Here is an 18429-nt window from a genome sequence, read left to right on the forward strand (position 1 = left end):
ATCCGGACACAATTAGGGCCCCAGTTCGACCCTTGGGACCTCGACTTGAATAATGATTTTGGTCTCGATAGAAGCGGCCAGACTAGTAGAATCCATTTCAAAACGAATTAGGCTTCGGACTCTACATATATCTCATTAGAATCGAATTGAAATTTGACATTTTCGAAACTTCGGTAATCCGGACACAATTAGGGCCCCAGTTCGACCCTTGGGACCTCGACTTTTTCGTCTCGATAGAAGCGGCCAGACTGATAAAATCCATTTCAAAAAGAATTGGGCTCCGGACTCTACATATATTTCATTAGAATCGAATTGAAATTTGACATTTTCGAAACTTCGGTAATCCGGACACAATTAGGGCCCCAGTTCGACCCTTGGGACCTCGACTTGAATAATGATTTTGGTCTCGATAGAAGCGGCCAGACTAGTAGAATCCATTTCAAAACGAATTAGGCTTCGGACTCTACATATATCTCATTAGAATCGAATTGAAATTTGACATTTTCGAAACTTCGGTAATCCGGACACAATTAGGGCCCCAGTTCGACCCTTGGGACCTCGACTTGAATAATGATTTTCGTCTCGATAGAAGCGGCCAGACTGATAAAATCCATTTCAAAAAGAATTGGGCTCCAGACTCTACATATATTTCATTAGAATCGAATTGAAATTTGACATTTTCGAAACTTCGGTAATCCGGACACAATTAGGGCCCCAGTTCGACCCTTGGGACCTCGACTTGAATAATGATTTTCGTCTCGATAGAAGCGGCCAGACTGATAAAATCCATTTCAAAAAGAATTGGGCTCCGGACTCTACATATATTTCATTAGAATCGAATTGAAATTTGACATTTTCGAAACTTCGGTAATCCGGACACAATTAGGGCCCCAGTTCGACCCTTGGGACCTCGACTTGAATAATGATTTTGGTCTCGATAGAAGCTGCCAGACTAGTAGAATCCATTTCAAAACGAATTAGGCTTCGGACTCTACATATATCTCATTAGAATCGAATTAAAATTTGACATTTTCGAAATTTCGGTAATCCGGACACAATTAGGGCCCCAGTTCGACCCTTGGGACCTCGACTTGAATAATGATTTTGGTCTCGATAGAAGCGGCCAGACTAGTAGAATCCATTTCAAAACGAATTAGGCTTCGGACTCTACATATATCTCATTAGAATCGAATTGAAATTTGACATTTTCGAAACTTCGGTAATCCGGACACAATTAGGGCCCCAGTTCGACCCTTGGGACCTCGACTTGAATAATGATTTTCGTCTCGATAGAAGCGGCCAGACTGATAAAATCCATTTCAAAAAGAATTGGGCTCCGGACTCTACATATATTTCATTAGAATCGAATTGAAATTTGACATTTTCGAAACTTCGGTAATCCGGACACAATTAGGGCCCCAGTTCGACCCTTGGGACCTCGACTTGAATAATGATTTTGGTCTCGATAGAAGCGGCCAGACTAGTAGAATCCATTTCAAAACGAATTAGGCTTCGGACTCTACATATATCTCATTAGAATCGAATTGAAATTTGACATTTTCGAAACTTCGGTAATCCGGACACAATTAGGGCCCCAGTTCGACCCTTGGGACCTCGACTTGAATAATGATTTTCGTCTCGATAGAAGCGGCCAGACTGATAAAATCCATTTCAAAAAGAATTGGGCTCCGGACTCTACATATATTTCATTAGAATCGAATTGAAATTTGACATTTTCGAAACTTCGGTAATCCGGACACAATTAGGGCCCCAGTTCGACCCTTGGGACCTCGACTTGAATAATGATTTTGGTCTCGATAGAAGCGGCCAGACTAGTAGAATCCATTTCAAAACGAATTAGGCTTCGGACTCTACATATATTTCATTAGAATCGAATTGAAATTGGGTATTTTCGAAATTTGGGTACCAGAATTATGCAAATAGGGCCCCGCTTCACCCGGGACTTCTGTTCATCCAGCACTCTGTTGACGAGCAGCTGATATTGTACAGCTAACTTTTGTACAGCAGTAATCTGTAGTAATGTTAGGGTTACAATACCTCCTTTAAAGAGGAGACTATTTTGAAGGTGTACCCGGAGGACGCCCAAATGTCCTTTTTTCAGATTTTGTCCTATTTATTGGCGAATTATGGTTGAATATAGGGTGAAATTCGCATGAGGTACAGTAAATCGGCACCGGAGTAACGTTCCGGAAGACATTCCGGGAGCTGAGCTGGAAAATCGACATTTCTATCTTTTTATGGTCTCTGCTGGCGGCTTGGCTTTCTTGAGTTCGTCTACCTCTTCAACTGGGCTCGTGAAGGCGCTGAGGAGCCCATACAGACACATAGAAACACGGCAGAGCCGAGGCTACAAACAGGAATCATTGGTGACGGGGCTGTGATCCTTAGCACACTGTGCCTCTCGCTTACCCTGTATTGTGTTGTATTGTGATATATATTTGTATTAATGAAATTTGGGGTTCCGTATAGATCTCCAAATTGGCGTATTCCGTGGGTTCTGCGGCTTGGTAAGGGTTAAGAGCCACAGTTTCGCGCTTTCACCATTTAGGCCTACTTTTAATTCAGACAATACATCTTATGATCGATTCACCACGCTATGTTGGCTTTTATCAAAATACGAAAATGACTCGAGCTTGACTCGACTTGGACTCGAATCATTGCGCATGACTCGCACCAAGTCATATGACTCGAATCTCAACGGCATTGACCGACAATTCATTGTAATTCAAATGAATAGTAAAGCAACCAGCACACTGTTGGTATTTCGCCTTGGTACTGGCACTTGAAAATGCGAGCAGAAACTGTTGAAAGTGAGGAAAATTAGTATATTTTAAGTGCGCACCATTCGATATCACCAAACAACGTTATAAAAAGTGGTTCCAACAAGACTTCAAGTAGAAACTGAGCAGTGAGCAGTCAACTCAATTACTTCGACTCGGACTTGAGTCAGAATACCACGACTCGGACTGGGCCCATTGTTCGCTGACTTTGACTTTGACTTGGGGGTGAATTGAAAATGACTCGACTTGACTCGAGTCAAAACTATAGAAGTGAAATTGACTCGTGACCCAGAGCCTTGTGACTTGGTTACTAGCCTGCTATGTTCACATCATCCCTATTGGTGTAGCCTATTTTAATCGAAATCGCGAAGTTCATGTTCAAGTTCAAATAAATTAATTACGGAACTGTAGGTCTTCACAATATTTTCCCTTTTCACTGTGTTATAGGTTACGTTATAATTAGACGACAGAGACAGAAAATTATACATTTTTTTAAATATCACATCAATAAACGTTTTAATTGTTTCAGAAACGATGCTAAAAGACCGCATCTGCTAATCCAATCGAGCTCTGAGGATGACGATATAGCCACGGAAGAAGGCAAAAAATCTATGGGAAAGCGCCGCAATATGCCGGAAATTTCTTCAACAGTTACCTATCAGAGAGTTCCGATTTTCACTACATTTAAAGCACCGATCCCGGAAATGTTATCGGAAGAACAAAGCGAAGATATTTTTGAACACATTAGGAACATTTGCGTAAGCTCGCTAACCAAATCAAATCAGGAGCAGCAACACCTTCGTCGTGACGGGCTTTTTATGCTATCAAAGAATCATGACAGGTTGAGAAAGCATGGCTATACAAATGATCTTTGGGAATACAATGACGTAGATTCGGTGTGTAAGTACGTCAAGTCGAAACTTTGCTTGCTGAGGACGTTTGCGAATAAATCAAACGCATCCGGCCGAATACTTCCGAGACCAGGGGAATTAACAATCGAGGTAATCAACCCTGGCGTCATTGGAGAAAACTGTGATGTAATGAAATTTTTGAAACCAGATTTCAAAGTCCATTCATATTTTAGACTTGTAATTTTGATTGAAATTATAATCAAACTAACCATGGTAAAAAAAAATCTCAACTACAAAGACGCTGAAGATCTTCTAGGATGTTATTCAACGATGGTAATAAGTTGAATAATAGAAGAGCTACAATTTTGAATAAGCTTTCCCGTATTCGTTATGTTGTTGTTGTTGTTGTTGTTGTTGTTGTTGTTGTTGTTGTTATCTTGTACATTCTTACAGTTCGAAAAATATGATAAAATCGGAATTGCTAGAATGTTGTTTTATTGTTCCGGCTGTATCATTAGTGGAGGCTATGTACACTGGATAAGAGGACAGAGCAGAGCCATAAATCACGCGCTCTAAACCGAAGGGTCGAACTGGGGCCCTAATTGTGTCCGGATTACCGAAATTTCGAAAATGTCAAATTTTAATTCGATTCTAATGAGATATATGTAGAGTCCGGAGCGTAATTCTTTTTGAAATGGATTCTACTAGTCTGGCCGCTTCTATCGAGACCAAAATCATTATTCAAGTCGAGGTCCCAAGGGTCGAATTGGGGCCCTAATTGTGTCCGGATTACCGAAATTTCAAAAATGTCAAATTTCAATTCGATTCTAATGAGATATATGTAGAGTCCGAAGCCTAATTCGTTTTGAAATGCATTCTACTAGTCTGGCCGCTTCTATCGAGACCAAAATCATTATTCAAGTCGAGGTCCCAAGGGTCGAACTGGGGCCCTAATCGTGTCCGGATTACCAAAATTTCGAAAATGTCAAATTTCAATTCGATTCTAATGAGATATATGTAAAGTCCGGAGCGTAATTCTTTTTGAAATGGATTTTATCAGTCTGGCCGCTTCTATCGAGACCAAAATCATTATTCAAGTCGAGGTCCCAAGGGTCGAACTGGGGCCCTAATTGTGTCCGGATTACCGAAATTTCGAAAATGTCAAATTTTAATTCGATTCTAATGAGATATATGTAGAGTCCGAAGCCTAATTCGTTTTGAAATGGATTCTACTAGTCTGGCAGCTTCTATCGAGACCAAAATCATTATTCAAGTCGAGGTCCCAAGGGTCGAACTGGGGCCCTAATCGTGTCCGGATTACCAAAATTTCGAAAATGTCAAATTTCAATTCGATTCTAATGAGATATATGTAGAGTCCGAAGCCTAATTCGTTTTGAAATGGATTCTACTAGTCTGGCCGCTTCTATCGAGACCAAAATCATTATTCAAGTCGAGGTCCCAAGGGTCGAACTGGGGCCCTAATCGTGTCCGGATTACCGAAATTTCGAAAATGTCAAATTTCAATTCGATTCTAATGAGATATATGTAGAGTCCGGAGCGTAATTCTTTTTGAAATGGATTCTACTAGTCTGGCCGCTTCTATCGAGACCAAAATCATTATTCAAGTCGAGGTCCCAAGGGTCGAACTGGGGCCCTAATTGTGTCCGGATTACCGAAATTTCGAAAATGTCAAATTTCAATTCGATTCTAATGAGATATATGTAGAGTCCGGAGCGTAATTCTTTTTGAAATGGATTCTACTAGTTTGGCCGCTTCTATCGAGACCAAAATCATTATTCAAGTCGAGGTCCCAAGGGTCGAACTGGGGCCCTAATTGTGTCCGGATTACCGAAGTTTCGAAAATGTCCGATTTCAATTCGATTCTAATGAGATATATGTAGAGTCCGGAGCCCAATTCTTTTTGAAATGGATTTTATCAGTCTGGCCGCTTCTATCGAGACCAAAATCATTATTCAAGTCGAGGTCCAAAGGGTCGAACTGGGGCCCTAATTGTGTCCGGATTACCGAAATTTCGAAAATGTCAAATTTCATTTCGATTCTAATGAGATATATGTAGAGTCCGGAGCGTAATTCTTTTTGAAATGGATTCTACTAGTCTGGCCGCTTCTATCGAGACCAAAATCATTATTCAAGTCGAGGTCCCAAGGGTCGAATTGGGGCCCTAATTGTGTCCGGATTACCGAAATTTCGAAAATGTCAAATTTCAATTCGATTCTAATGAGATATATGTAGAGTCCGAAGCCTAATTCGTTTTGAAATGGATTCTACTAGTCTGGCCGCTTCTATCGAGACCAAAATCATTATTCAAGTCGAGGTCCCAAGGGTCGAACTGGGGCCCTAATTGTGTCCGGATTACCGAAATTTTGAAAATGTCAAATTTCAATTCGATTCTAATGAGATATATGTAGAGTCCGGAGCGTAATTCTTTTTGAAATGGATTCTACTAATCTGGCCGCTTCTATCGAGACCAAAATCATTATTCAAGTCGAGGTCCCAAGGGTCGAACTGGGGCCCTAATTGTGTCCGGATTACAGAAATTTCGAAAATGTCCGATTTCAATTCGATTCTAATGAGATGTATGTAGAGTCCGGAGCCTAAATCTTTTAAAAAAGTGTTCTACTATTCGTCGTGATCATATATTCGAGAAAATGATGATTCTTCGTAGCAGCCGCCGGTGTCAAATCATTCCCGCACTCTTCGAAATATATTTATACCCAAGTATTGTCGATAGACATGGTCTGTTGAGTGTTATCACCGACACATTTCTTACGATTCAACTGCAAAATATTCAGTCAAACGGCTGTGTAGTAGGTATCTCTTCGTCTTCTTAAAATTGTTTTTTCGTCATAATACCTGGAAATACACCCGAAAACGGTCGTTTACGTGCATTTGTCATTGAATACATCACCAAGAAACAGTATGGCAAGAGGTTCCTGAATATGCCGATGTAATTTCCAAAGCACAAAATGTAATGACACCCGAGTATATTTTCATGATTCACACAATCACCGATTTTCGCCAAAAATTCTAATAGAATCACAGTGGTGAGTAAACATTGAAGCTCCATCTTCAGGCAAGTTGGTATCGGCGGCGGTATTAGCTTGGTAGTTAATTCGGCTAAAATGGCTTCAGACCAAGCGTCAAACACGGATTATGATTATCTCATCAAGTTTTTATCACTTGGAGATTCAGGTATTGTTTTGCACCTCCAGCTTTTGTCGGTTAGCTCTAGCCGATAATGCTTTTTTTTATTTTAATATTGCATGTTGCATTTTTACTGGTTATTGCCGATTTCCAGTAAATTCGGCCAGTGAATTCGGCCCTCGGTCACTTCGGCCCTTGGTAAATTCGGCCCTCGGTAAATTCGGCCCCCGGTAAATTCGACCAGGGCCAGGGTAACAATACCATTACCTAACCTTAACCCTAACCTAATCCTAACCTAACCCTAATCATAACCCTAACCTAATCCTAACCCTAACCCTAATCATAACCCTAACCTAATCCTAACCTAACCCTAATCCTCACCCTAACCCTAACCTAACCCTAATCATAACCATAATCATAACCCTAACCTCCTAATCACTTGATAATATAATTATGTAATATAATTCACATTAATAGTTGGTAATACAACTTGACACAAAATTCTCCGAGGGCCGAATTAACCGGTTGAATTCGGTCCTCAGTAAATTCGGCCCCGTAAATATCCGCGTTATCTCTCGTGACTGTGTGATCTGCGCATACCCTGACCTCCAAATCACTCGATAATAATATAATTATGCAATTCATTCGCATTAATAGTTGGTAATACATTTTTACACAAAATTCTCCGAGGGGCGAATTTACCGAGTAAATTCGGCCATCGGTAAATTCGGCCCCGTGAATATCCGCGCTATCTCCCACGATTACGCAATCTACGCATACCCTGACATCCAAATCACTTAATAATAGTATAATTATGTAATTAATTCATGTTAACGGTTGGTAATACATTTTAATACAATATTCTCGGAGGGCCGAATTTACCGAGGTCATGGCCGAATTTACCGAGGGCCGAATTTACTGGCAACCGTTATTGCCTTATTGCTAACTCTTGTTTACAATTTAATATACAATATATTTTATGCGTCCCGTCTGAAATGTTGTATCATGATGAAATCAAGTTGAGGTCGGCAGTTGAGATTCCACTTTCTTAGTTTTGATTGTGTGTACTTACGACATCATAGACTCCCTCACACTCGCATTATAGTTACAATTATTTTACTTTAATCTTATATAATGAAATAAACTGATACTGTTTTATAATATTTTTATATAAATATTCTCTTTGTAGGTGTTGGAAAGACGTCCTTTCTTTTTCAATACACAGAGGGCAAGTTTGACGGAAAATTCATAACTACAGTGGGAATCGATTTTCGAGAAAAGCGAGTGGTAAGAAATGATGGAGATTTAGAAACTAACTTCAATGTTGAATCAGAATGCTTTACAGGCCTTTCATTGTCATATGTATAGGGACAATTCTATTTTAGTGAGCATACCAGTTGTTCAATTTGAATTTGAAAGAAGCACTTACTGGTTAAATGCATTGAAGTGAATTAACATAGCTACATCTGAAGACTTGTCATAATTTTACATTTATGTGTTCTCTCAGAAAGTTTCTAAATGTCACCCATCATCATTGTTACTAAATATATGAATAGTATATTCATATTGAAATGAACCCGATTTACCCGAATATTTGACAATCAACAACCGTACAATGTTCTTTCCAATTCTCTAATAGTTACTGACGAGTGTCAGTCGAAAATATTCGGGTTCATTTCAAGATGAATATACTATTCAGTTGTATATTGACGTTCTGTACCTCCGAGAAGCTCTATTAAATATCTTAGATAATTTGGTTAAAGCAATGTTTCTTAACCTTGCCTCCAGCCCCACAAGGGTCGATTGGAATTTTTAAGGGGGTGGAAACGCTCAGGGGGCGATATGAGGGGCGCTGGGCTCAGGGGGCGGTACGGGGCTCGAGTTGCTCTTTAGGGTTGCTCAACATCTATGCAACGCTTGTGTAGACAAAATATTTCATGTCTCAGTACATTAGGTCTTTAATATTTATAGGAAATAGCCTATATATATTTGGTATCTTTTAAATTTTTGATACTAACATGTCAATTCTGGTAACTTTCTTATACACATCACATTGGACGTACGTATCAATGGATGTGATGTTGTGGTTATTTGGATGGCAATTTTGCTGCTGTGGTATATATCAGCAAAGTTATCAGGCAAAACTGTTCTATATGTTACTGCTACAGTATTTTGTAGTTTTGAAACTGATTTTCTCTCGTTATAGTATTTCCCTTACCTGCGCGCTATATTGCATGGTTTGTATCCAAATCATATTTGATTAGTAGAACATGGCTTACTTTGTAGGTCCATCCCAAAAATACATTTACATATCAGTTCCACTGCGTCACTGCCCCGAAAATTTCATTGACTTCTCTACCTCGGTATCAAAAGTGCATAATTGCAATTTGCAACTAGCATTTGGTCAGCGTAAAAGATCATCGCTCTATCAAATATGCCGGACTCGCATTGTGGAACAGTATCCCGCCAGCTATTCGACAGTCATCGAGCATGTCCAGGTCCACATTCAAGTCGAAATACAAACAATTTTTACTGAATCAATCCTAGTCGGCCCTCAAGTTTACCGGACGTATCGATCTTACCTTCCGACACGTGCCACCTCTGTTTGTCACCTGTCCTTTTATATTATCTTCTTTTACTTTCATTCAGTGTGCATGCCTCTTTTTTACATCGCCTGGGCCAGGTGGGTGTCTAATTTAGAAGACTCCTCCAAGTTGTTTCGACACCTTCCTATCGTTCATTGTATCGCAGTCTTGTGGTGTATTGAAATGATGAAATTGTTAACAATAAATTGAATTAAATTGAATTCAAAGCGCTGTTCAGACGTTCACAATTATCTTCTGAGTTACTATTATTAACATTATAAATTTTTACAACCAGTTCATGTTGAGACAATGTCCTTGTGTAATGTGGATGTGACTAGTTCACCTCGAATTGTCATATCGATGAAGATTACCATATCTATATCTCAGGCTTGTTTCTGCGATATAGGCTATCTCGTAAAGGGAATGTGATGTTATGGTTGTCACTGCAGTATTGTATGCTGTATGTGCGACATGAGCTTTTGGTCACTTTTTGGGCACATATCCTTTGGGACATGATTTATCAAGTATATCGCCATGGAGTTTGTGAATGTTCTTAATCATGTGATGGATATTACAAGTCCGAGATTGTAAAATTAATGAAAAGTACTAGAATCTTACGGTAACATGATACCGTGGCATGTGCATTAATCCCCCAGAGCAATGGTATGAAGTTCTTGTTTAAAAGTTCATGTAGCACACAATCTACATGGTCTGAATCTGTCGAAATATGGTTTTGACCGGTAGAAGTAATTGCAAAGTGGTGTAAATCAAACGATTGTATATCGGATAATGTGAAATGAAAATGACATTTTTTACTGCAAATTACTGTTCATTCTTTTTGAGCTGTCAGAGATATAAAGTCTTCAAATCTTACTATTATAGAAGTTGCGATTTTCCTTGCAAACGCTAATTTTCTTCTAGTAACCTACTGCCTGTTGATGGGTTTATGAATGATAATCTTGTAGCAATAAACTTATGGCAATAACTTGTAGAGTGTGTTTTCATTATAATTATGTTAAGTCCAGTGAAATGCTTTCGATTTGCTGTAATTCAAGCACCAAGGACCCAAGTAGATTTAATGTAAAGGAATAGAATTCTGTAAAAAATATTTATTACAACATGTCAATCAGAGTTGAATTATATGAACTATTTCTAGAAAACTGCGTTGTTTAAAAGCGTCAAACCCTACATAATTCTCTTGATAAATGTATCACATCTGAAGATGTTGGCACTACCGTGCTATTGAGTAGTCATGGAACTACATTTGTTCTTCAAATTCAATGCATGAGCTATGATGTCATGTGTCATATATATATATATCGATGTATTTGTAGATACGAAGCGAATAAATTATTTATCCGCTGAGACCTGATGCCTTTTTATGAATTGCAAATCAATAATCTTCATCTCCAAAGCTTTATCTGCTTGCTGGCCGGATTGGATGGATTCCACTGAGTAATTCCGCTGAGATTCACAGTTCCTACATTGCAATTTAATGCAGTGAATGAATGTCTGCTCTTTGAATGTGATGTCGCTGTCCCGGTGTTAGAACTGTGCTGTTGACTGTAGTGTATATTATGAAATTACATTTACGTTTTCACTGATTGATGAAGGTAAAACACTTATTCTCCACTTTCCAAGTGAAATTTCTGCTTGACTACGTAATTTTCAATTTGTTTTCGATCTACCTTGAAAAGAGATGGTAGGTCTATTACCCAAACCTTTGTGGAGTGCCACTTCTATGTGATAAATCTACATTCAGCATTCAACATCAGTATTCTACTAAATTGTGTCTGTGTTATTATTGACCTACTAATCCATTGATGTTATCCATCACAGAATTACCGCTCACCAGGAGTCGACGGGCAAAGTGGTCGGGCGCAACGTGTTCACTTACAACTGTGGGATACAGCTGGACAGGAAAGGTGAGATCGGCGGCTCTAAAAAGCTATGACATTCAGGATCATTGTTGCATGATATCACGGTGTTTCCGGTTTCAAAAGCTCGCGGAATTCTGAATGCACCTGTATAATTTTTTTGGGTAGGGTATAAATTACTGAGCTAATGAGTGGAAAATTGCATGTTACGAACTGCTTGATTTGTGACAAATGTCAGGTGAATGTATGAACTTCAGTAATCGCAGGTGCGTCATGTATGCCAAGTCTTCAATTTTCATTTGTCAACACACTCAACTCAATATGAATTCATATTGGTAACAATCCGTTTCTCCGATATGCTGACAATGAGGATTATGAGGACATTATCTGCCATGTCAAGATTAGCGGTTTATAAGATATTGTTATCTGCATATTCGAAGAAATGCATTAAAAACCAATCAAAACCTCACAATGATCAACCATTCATTAATTTTATTAATATTTTGATATTTTCATCACCTTAACGCACTACAAGATTGCAATGCTATCAAAGATGGGGTTGAAACGATTATGTGAAGTCTCTCAATCAAACAAATACCGACTTTGGCCTACAAATAGTAATGAAATATGTTAATATATGCCATGAATACTGGATGAGACATACAGAAAAATAGCACTATTAACACACTATAACAAATATTTTATTTTCTTAGTCTGGGAGTTACATTTTACCATTCAATTTTGAACCACTTTGTCGAGATTCCACTAGGCCGAGTGTGGATAGCATTGCTATTGAACACCTTGATTAGATCAAATGACTCAGGCTGTTTTTGTTGGGGCAATATGATTTGTGGATGTAATTTAAACCCTTGCAATCTTTTGAAGCATGACTCTGGTGTGTTTCTAACGCCAACCAGTTAAACGGTTCATCGACTTTTCAATTGATAGTGGTCACATCTCTATTGGTTTATTGTGATTTTCCACTTGAGGTATTTTAGCAATGCATCAAATTTCTGTGATATGACCGTAGTGGATGTTGCTTGCGACTTCACCTGTGTTGATACAGTATGTGGGCAAATTGAATATCACAGAGTTATCACCTCCATTTGAAGCCTTTGCCGTGTTTTTGGCAATATCTTGGGCATTACTTTGTATGATATCTTGTGTTGTATCTGGCTTACTGACGCACTTATGCTTGCCTTGATATTGTCCACACAATACCTATACTTGGGAATATGTGAGTGTTTGTACAAGGTATATGCTTGTCCTCGGTTAATACCGGCGGAGGATGGATATTTGCTTTCTTCACTATCAATAAACCTTTGACTGAATGCGGAATACTGTATCAGTATAGAAAATTGAATCAAGTAATCATACATTATGAAATTGTTTGTCACCGGGTGACTTTGTTTGAACTTCAGGCGTTTCCCAAATTCTAAAGCAAGTTACTGTTTGTTTGACAATGGTGGATTCCTATATCAAATTCTTTCCGTGTTTACACAACTTATTGTCATGCTTCCAGGTTCCGAAGTTTGACGACTGCGTTTTTCCGGGATGCTATGGGATTTTTGCTGTTTTTCGACTTGACGAACGAGCAGAGCTTTTTAAACGTCCGGAATTGGATAAGTACGTGTACTGCAGATGTATAATTCATCGAATTTATGTACTGAGTGGCGAGCACACACTGTTGTCTGTGATAAAATAAACACTGCGTCAATGTCCGTTATTTCCCGACTGTCCGAAGTGTGTGTTTTTGATTATACGGGTCTGAAACAGCTGTCGCTTTACAGCGCCATTGAGATTACCATCGCCACATGGTATTCTCTACATAATTACTACATGCAAATGCTTCTTCATATCACGTTCACTTGGTGCAATACTGTATCTGCCTTCTATTCATGAACCCTATAAAATGATCAGCATAAATTTATGAAGGCTTTGTCATTATTGGAGAATTTCAGATTCCAAAAAGTGTCCAGATTATGACAACCCGGCTTTAATTGTAGATTAATTTGAATGTGGTGAAATGAATATGTCGACCATTGCACCCATTTTGTAATGTTTCTATTCTCCCTCTCAGCTCAACTCCAACTGCATTCCTACTGCGAAAATCCAGATATCGTGTTATGCGGGAATAAATGCGATTTGGAAAATCTCCGTTGTATTACCACTGAACGAGCTAAAGATTTTGCCGACAAGCACGGGTATTCTGGTCTTTTTTGTCGTCCAAAGATTTTGCATGAATTCAATCGCACTCCTATTTTAGCCTTCCATATTTCGAGACGAGCGCCGCCACATCTCAGAACGTTGAAAATGCAGTCGATACATTACTGGACGCTGTTATGAAAAGGTGAGAGCCTGCTATATATCGTTAATCACTAGCACTATTGCTGACCATCGGAACGATCGTTTTCATTGGATTCGGGCATCAATATTCAGATTACTTCACTTAACAGTCATATAGACATCTACAATCTACTGCCTGACGGCAGCTCTTTGATTGATCCTCATCATGGTAGTGCCTAGTAGCCCGTGTATTCATATCTTGGTTGGATAGTGTCTTACACTGGGTTCGGATAGTGAAACAAATGTATATGCGTAAATATATTGGTAAATTTACATCATATGTATTTTCGTTATTGATCACTTGTTCAATTACATCCTATTTATGTATCCTACGTTTGTCTATATGCCATGTTCAATTCCTTTCGATAGTGTAACCCTAATCCTGCTATTGACAGCTATTGTTTTATTTTAACTTACTGCCAAGCACTTCTCTGTGGCATCTGTTAATGACCATGTTATTATGATCACTATTTCCTATCACTATTTAATGTGATTAATTATTTGGATGTTACTCTGGATAACTGACTAGATGAAAGTGTTTGTGACATCGACTTCTTGTTAGTCATCCGTCGCGGATAATTTAATTCTGGTAATTTAATATGCCTTGGGCGGTATGTCTGTACCCATATTCTCCTGGATGAACCAGTCATTTGTCATCACCCAAACCCCATAATTCCTTGAGTACGGCTCCTTTATACTATGGAATATGAACCGAGGTATGGTTGTAACCAAGTCACATGGTCTCGAGTCACAAGTCAATTCTACTTTTATAGTTTGACTCGAGTCAAGTCGAGTTTTTGTCAATTCACCACCGAGTCAAGTCCAAGTCGGGGTTCAAAGGCTCGAGTCCAAGTCATCGTGTACTCTGATCAGTCTCGAGTTCGATACTGTTCAACTCACTGGTTTACAACTCTGTTTCCTTTACACGGTTTCTGACTATTTTACAAACAGCAGTACGGATGAACGAAACACCAATAATGTGGTAGCTTACTATTCTTCGAAGTTTCAACAAAATGCCTATCTTGTCCGTCTCGAGTCATACAACTTGGTCGAGTAACGCGCAGTGGCTCGAGTACACGTCGAGTAGATACATAAATTGCCTAGAATCGAGTTGAGTTACCAAATAATCACGACTCGAGTCATTACTACCCTGTCAGAGGTTCTCAATATACCTCTCCTAGGTTTTGTCTACTTGGGGTGGCTAATGGCTCTGTTTGACACCACATCTAATCCGTTTTTTTTCAAAACAGCTTGCTTTTTTATCTCCGGATTAACTGCACTTTACGATCACTTGATGATACCTATTTTTAAAACAACTTCCTTGGGTAGACTAACTTCTCAGACCTTCATTTTCTACTTCCATTTGAAGTAGCTTTGACATGTCTTTAAAATCGCTACTTGTACTTATAATTGAGTGGAAATTGACGGCGTTACTTCTACTTCTACTTGAACACCAACGCCGATTACTTTGAACACCTCTGAATGTGACTTGCATTGTCTCGAAGGTGATTTCTTCGGTCAGGTTACTCACTGATGTAGTGATGTTGCAGCACGGTTGTAATGACTCGAGTCGGCGAATTTTTGGTGACTCGACTTGACTCGAGTCATTTTTCCAAATCCGTAAAACGACTCGACTTGAATAAATTTTTGTATTGACTCGACTTGTACTTGTGACTCGAACCAAGTCCTATGACTCGAGACTCGGATGACCAAGACTGATATTTCATTGTTATTTCATTGAAACTTCGAAGAATAGTAAAGTGGTATTGGTAGCAGCCGTTCTGTATCACTCGGACAGAGTTGAAAAAGTGGGTTGGACTCGGACTCAAGTCACAACATTATGACTCGGACTCGACCCTCTACTCACTGACTTGGACTCGGTGGTGAATTGAAAATGACTCGACTTGATTCGAGTCAAAACTATAAAAGTGAACTTGACTGGTGACTTGTCTACAGCCCTGCTCTGAATGTGACTTGCATTGTCTCGAAAGTGATTTCTTGGGTCAGGTTACTCACTGATGTAGTTATGTTGCAGCGTTTCAATTTCAACACGGCGCCAGTCCGGTGTCCCTGTTTACAGTGCATAAGACCACTTTACCTTATTGCAATATATAATTTAATGAACTGTTCTTCACAGAATGGAAAGAGTAGTAGACAAAAGTGCGTTCCCAGCGCGGACACCGTCCAGCAACAAAGACTCTACAAAACCCAGCGCCGACGCCGACCAAAACGCATCGTCCGAATGCGCTTGTTAAACATGGGCCATTGCAATATCATCGCCGGATCGCTGCAATGCCGCATCGAAAATTGTGTTATCTGTTACTGATTTAACATCCAGCATAGTATGCAACCAGTCAAAATGTTAAGACTCCGGGATTGACCACTTATCCCGTGTCTTACTGTACTTAGCATTTGCACATTAGTGTAGTTTAGTAGAATATTATCTGTGTCTGATATATGTACCCGTCTTCCTCGAATGTGTTGTCGATTTTGGAACAGTTCCGTGCGGTATTATTGCTACAGATACTATTATATCTTACAGAGTTGCACTATCTCGTTTGCAGTAAGGGCCGTAATTTTTCGTCACATTATATACCCGTACCGCCTCTGAAAGAGCATTCGTGCGGTGCAGATGCCAAAGTGTTTTCATCTGCTGTGATTTTGAAAGTCATACCTCGAAGCTGGTGCGTTTGCACTGTATTATTGGAGATTTACTATTATAGACTGCAGTATCGTTTTCGTCTGAACGTTGTGACATACATACTCAAAGCATATATGAATTTTGTTGCTAGATTTATTTTTATTGTCTCATGTCCGCACCTTGTTCTGATCGATGGATTTGACTGTTATTTTACACGGGCTTGTGCATTTGTGATATCAGAATTAATATAATAATTTTGTGTTTAATCTAACTCGCGTGATTCTTCAATATGTGCTTTTAACAACTCTCTCAATCTTTCTCTCTCGATGGGTCGTTGAAGGGAAGATTTGCATCTTTATGGAATGTTAATAAATGCGAACTGAGACTGAGAATCACAGACTACAATGTCAGAGTAGGAGATATCAACGAGGACAAAACTGTAAAACGTCCTATTCCTCGCAAACGATATGTAAATGTTTCAAAAGTTCCTCTTCTCGTCACACTTGTAGTACGGCTAATTAGTGGCAGTACTAGCTGGACGTCTCGTGATCACGCTGCGTTAAAATGTCATAAATTGCTTGGATCAATTATTTTATGATAAGGGAGCGCTTACAACAAAGTGCGCAGCCATGGATTATGGCGATAATAGTTCAGGAGTGTAGTAGCAAGGGAATAGCGTGGACTTCCATCTTGAGATCAGTATCAGTGGATTACCGTTTATTCAGTGTAAGATGCTACAAGAACTGCGGTAGGCTTACAGCGAAAAAGAATGGAAGCAGTCGAAACGACTTGGCCTACAACATCATAACAAAAAACGTGATAAAAAGATCCATGTACTCAATTAGAAATACTCTACAGAATTATCAAAAATGGCAGGGGACGATATGCCATGCTATAGCACAAGGGACAGACGATGTCAAAAATCGATCAGGCAATCTCAATACGCAAGCTAGTATTCATCCAATATAAACTGCTTGTATATAGACTTGAAAGTGGACAAAGGACATGGGCTAGTCGTAGACATTATGATACGCGGCGGATACGATTCTTCACGACAGGCCCCTCCACCATGATTGAAGGTTTTGTTTTATGTGTCAGATGTGGGGTTCGGGACATTGTGAACTGATAGACTTCTGTCGAATTACTATGTATAGGCTACGTGGCTTTATTTCACTACTGAGATTACTATATGCCCCTGCATCAAAAATTAGATTATTGGGGATTAACTTTAGAGTGGATTGGGTTACTCGCATAGGCCCTCTAATATCACAACAAAATTTTCTCCGGCATTTCTAAATACAGCTGCATTTCTTAAATTGTGCACAACTGCGCAGTGCGCATCCACATAAGCAGCTTTGTTTTTTAAAAGGTTCTCTAGTGCAGAATAGCCGAATATGAATTATAAAAGTCGTGACAGGCCACATTGTCTACGTGGGAAAAATGGATATACTGAACCTGCTCTCGCACATTCTCTGTGACCACTGAGGCGTAGAACTAATAAACTCTTGAAAAGCCCCATCGTACCATAACCAAGACTACTACAACCGATCGCGTGGACACAAACACAGAGTTTGTTGAGATAGGTATAACCGTACACGTCGAAGCATAGCAGACCTGCCCCAGATAAGTCTCGTAGTTTTGCGTTGCGCTGAATATGAACAATTTCACTGCTTCGTAAGGGTTCGGGAAGCGAAATGACAGGCCATTACGATCGCGATCGTATCTGATAATAACACCATCCGTAGGTTTTAGATGACTACCCAAGTTTGATCAGGCGATAATGGTTTGCTGTGCAGTCCTGAATGAGGTGACGTTGTAGCTGATGAGTGACAAGGTATATCATTTCATTCCCGCAAACCGTTGATACCGACGTGGCTATGGCGATGCCTAAAGCGATGAGTGGGTTTGCAGGGATATTATATCAATCTATAAGCCCGCGCCAGTCGACTTTCAAAGCCTAATATTTATTCAACGTATTCGCGTGTATTTACAGGATACGCCCCAGCAGAGATGTAATCGGGTTCGCTTTTAATCATGGTATAGGCAATCTAACGGGCTATGTCATAGCCGATACTATAGAGAGACGGAGCTAATTTTTAGTAGAACAGCAGAATGCTAGTCAGATAATAGCGTTTGCCGCGACCAATTTTTCAGTTTGTTGAA

General features: G+C 39.5%; 1 protein-coding gene across 1 annotated transcript; it reads left to right on the forward strand.

Annotated features, from left to right (window-relative positions):
- Window positions 1–6721: 6721 nt before the first annotated feature.
- On the forward strand, window positions 6722–16658 carry LOC145450225 (ras-related protein Rab-27A-like). The gene is made up of 7 exons (XM_080328728.1): window positions 6722–6865; window positions 8007–8104; window positions 11242–11327; window positions 12802–12905; window positions 13360–13483; window positions 13546–13629; window positions 15763–16658. Exons 1-7 carry the CDS (start codon window positions 6796–6798, stop codon window positions 15878–15880), a joined length of 684 nt encoding a protein of 227 aa, XP_080184854.1. The 5' UTR covers window positions 6722–6795; the 3' UTR covers window positions 15881–16658.
- Window positions 16659–18429: the final 1771 nt, after the last annotated feature.

The sequence above is a fragment of the Botryllus schlosseri genome, chromosome 11 (genome assembly GCF_051294905.1).
Source record: "Botryllus schlosseri isolate E-star chromosome 11, Bs_hap1, whole genome shotgun sequence".
NCBI classification, from domain to species: Eukaryota; Metazoa; Chordata; class Ascidiacea; order Stolidobranchia; family Styelidae; genus Botryllus; species Botryllus schlosseri.

What these genes read in the sequence shown, in the direction of transcription:
- LOC145450225 (XM_080328728.1), top strand. Translation starts at nt 6,796, where the DNA reads ATGGCTTCAGACCAAGCGTCAAACACGGATTATGATTATCTCATCAAG. An exon ending in ATTTTCGAGAAAAGCGAGTG is followed by an intron (nt 8,105 to 11,241) that starts GTAAGAAATGAT and finishes TATCCATCACAG; the next exon opens with AATTACCGCTCACCAGGAGT. An exon ending in GATTTTGCCGACAAGCACGG is followed by an intron (nt 13,484 to 13,545) that starts GTATTCTGGTCT and finishes CTCCTATTTTAG; the next exon opens with CCTTCCATATTTCGAGACGA.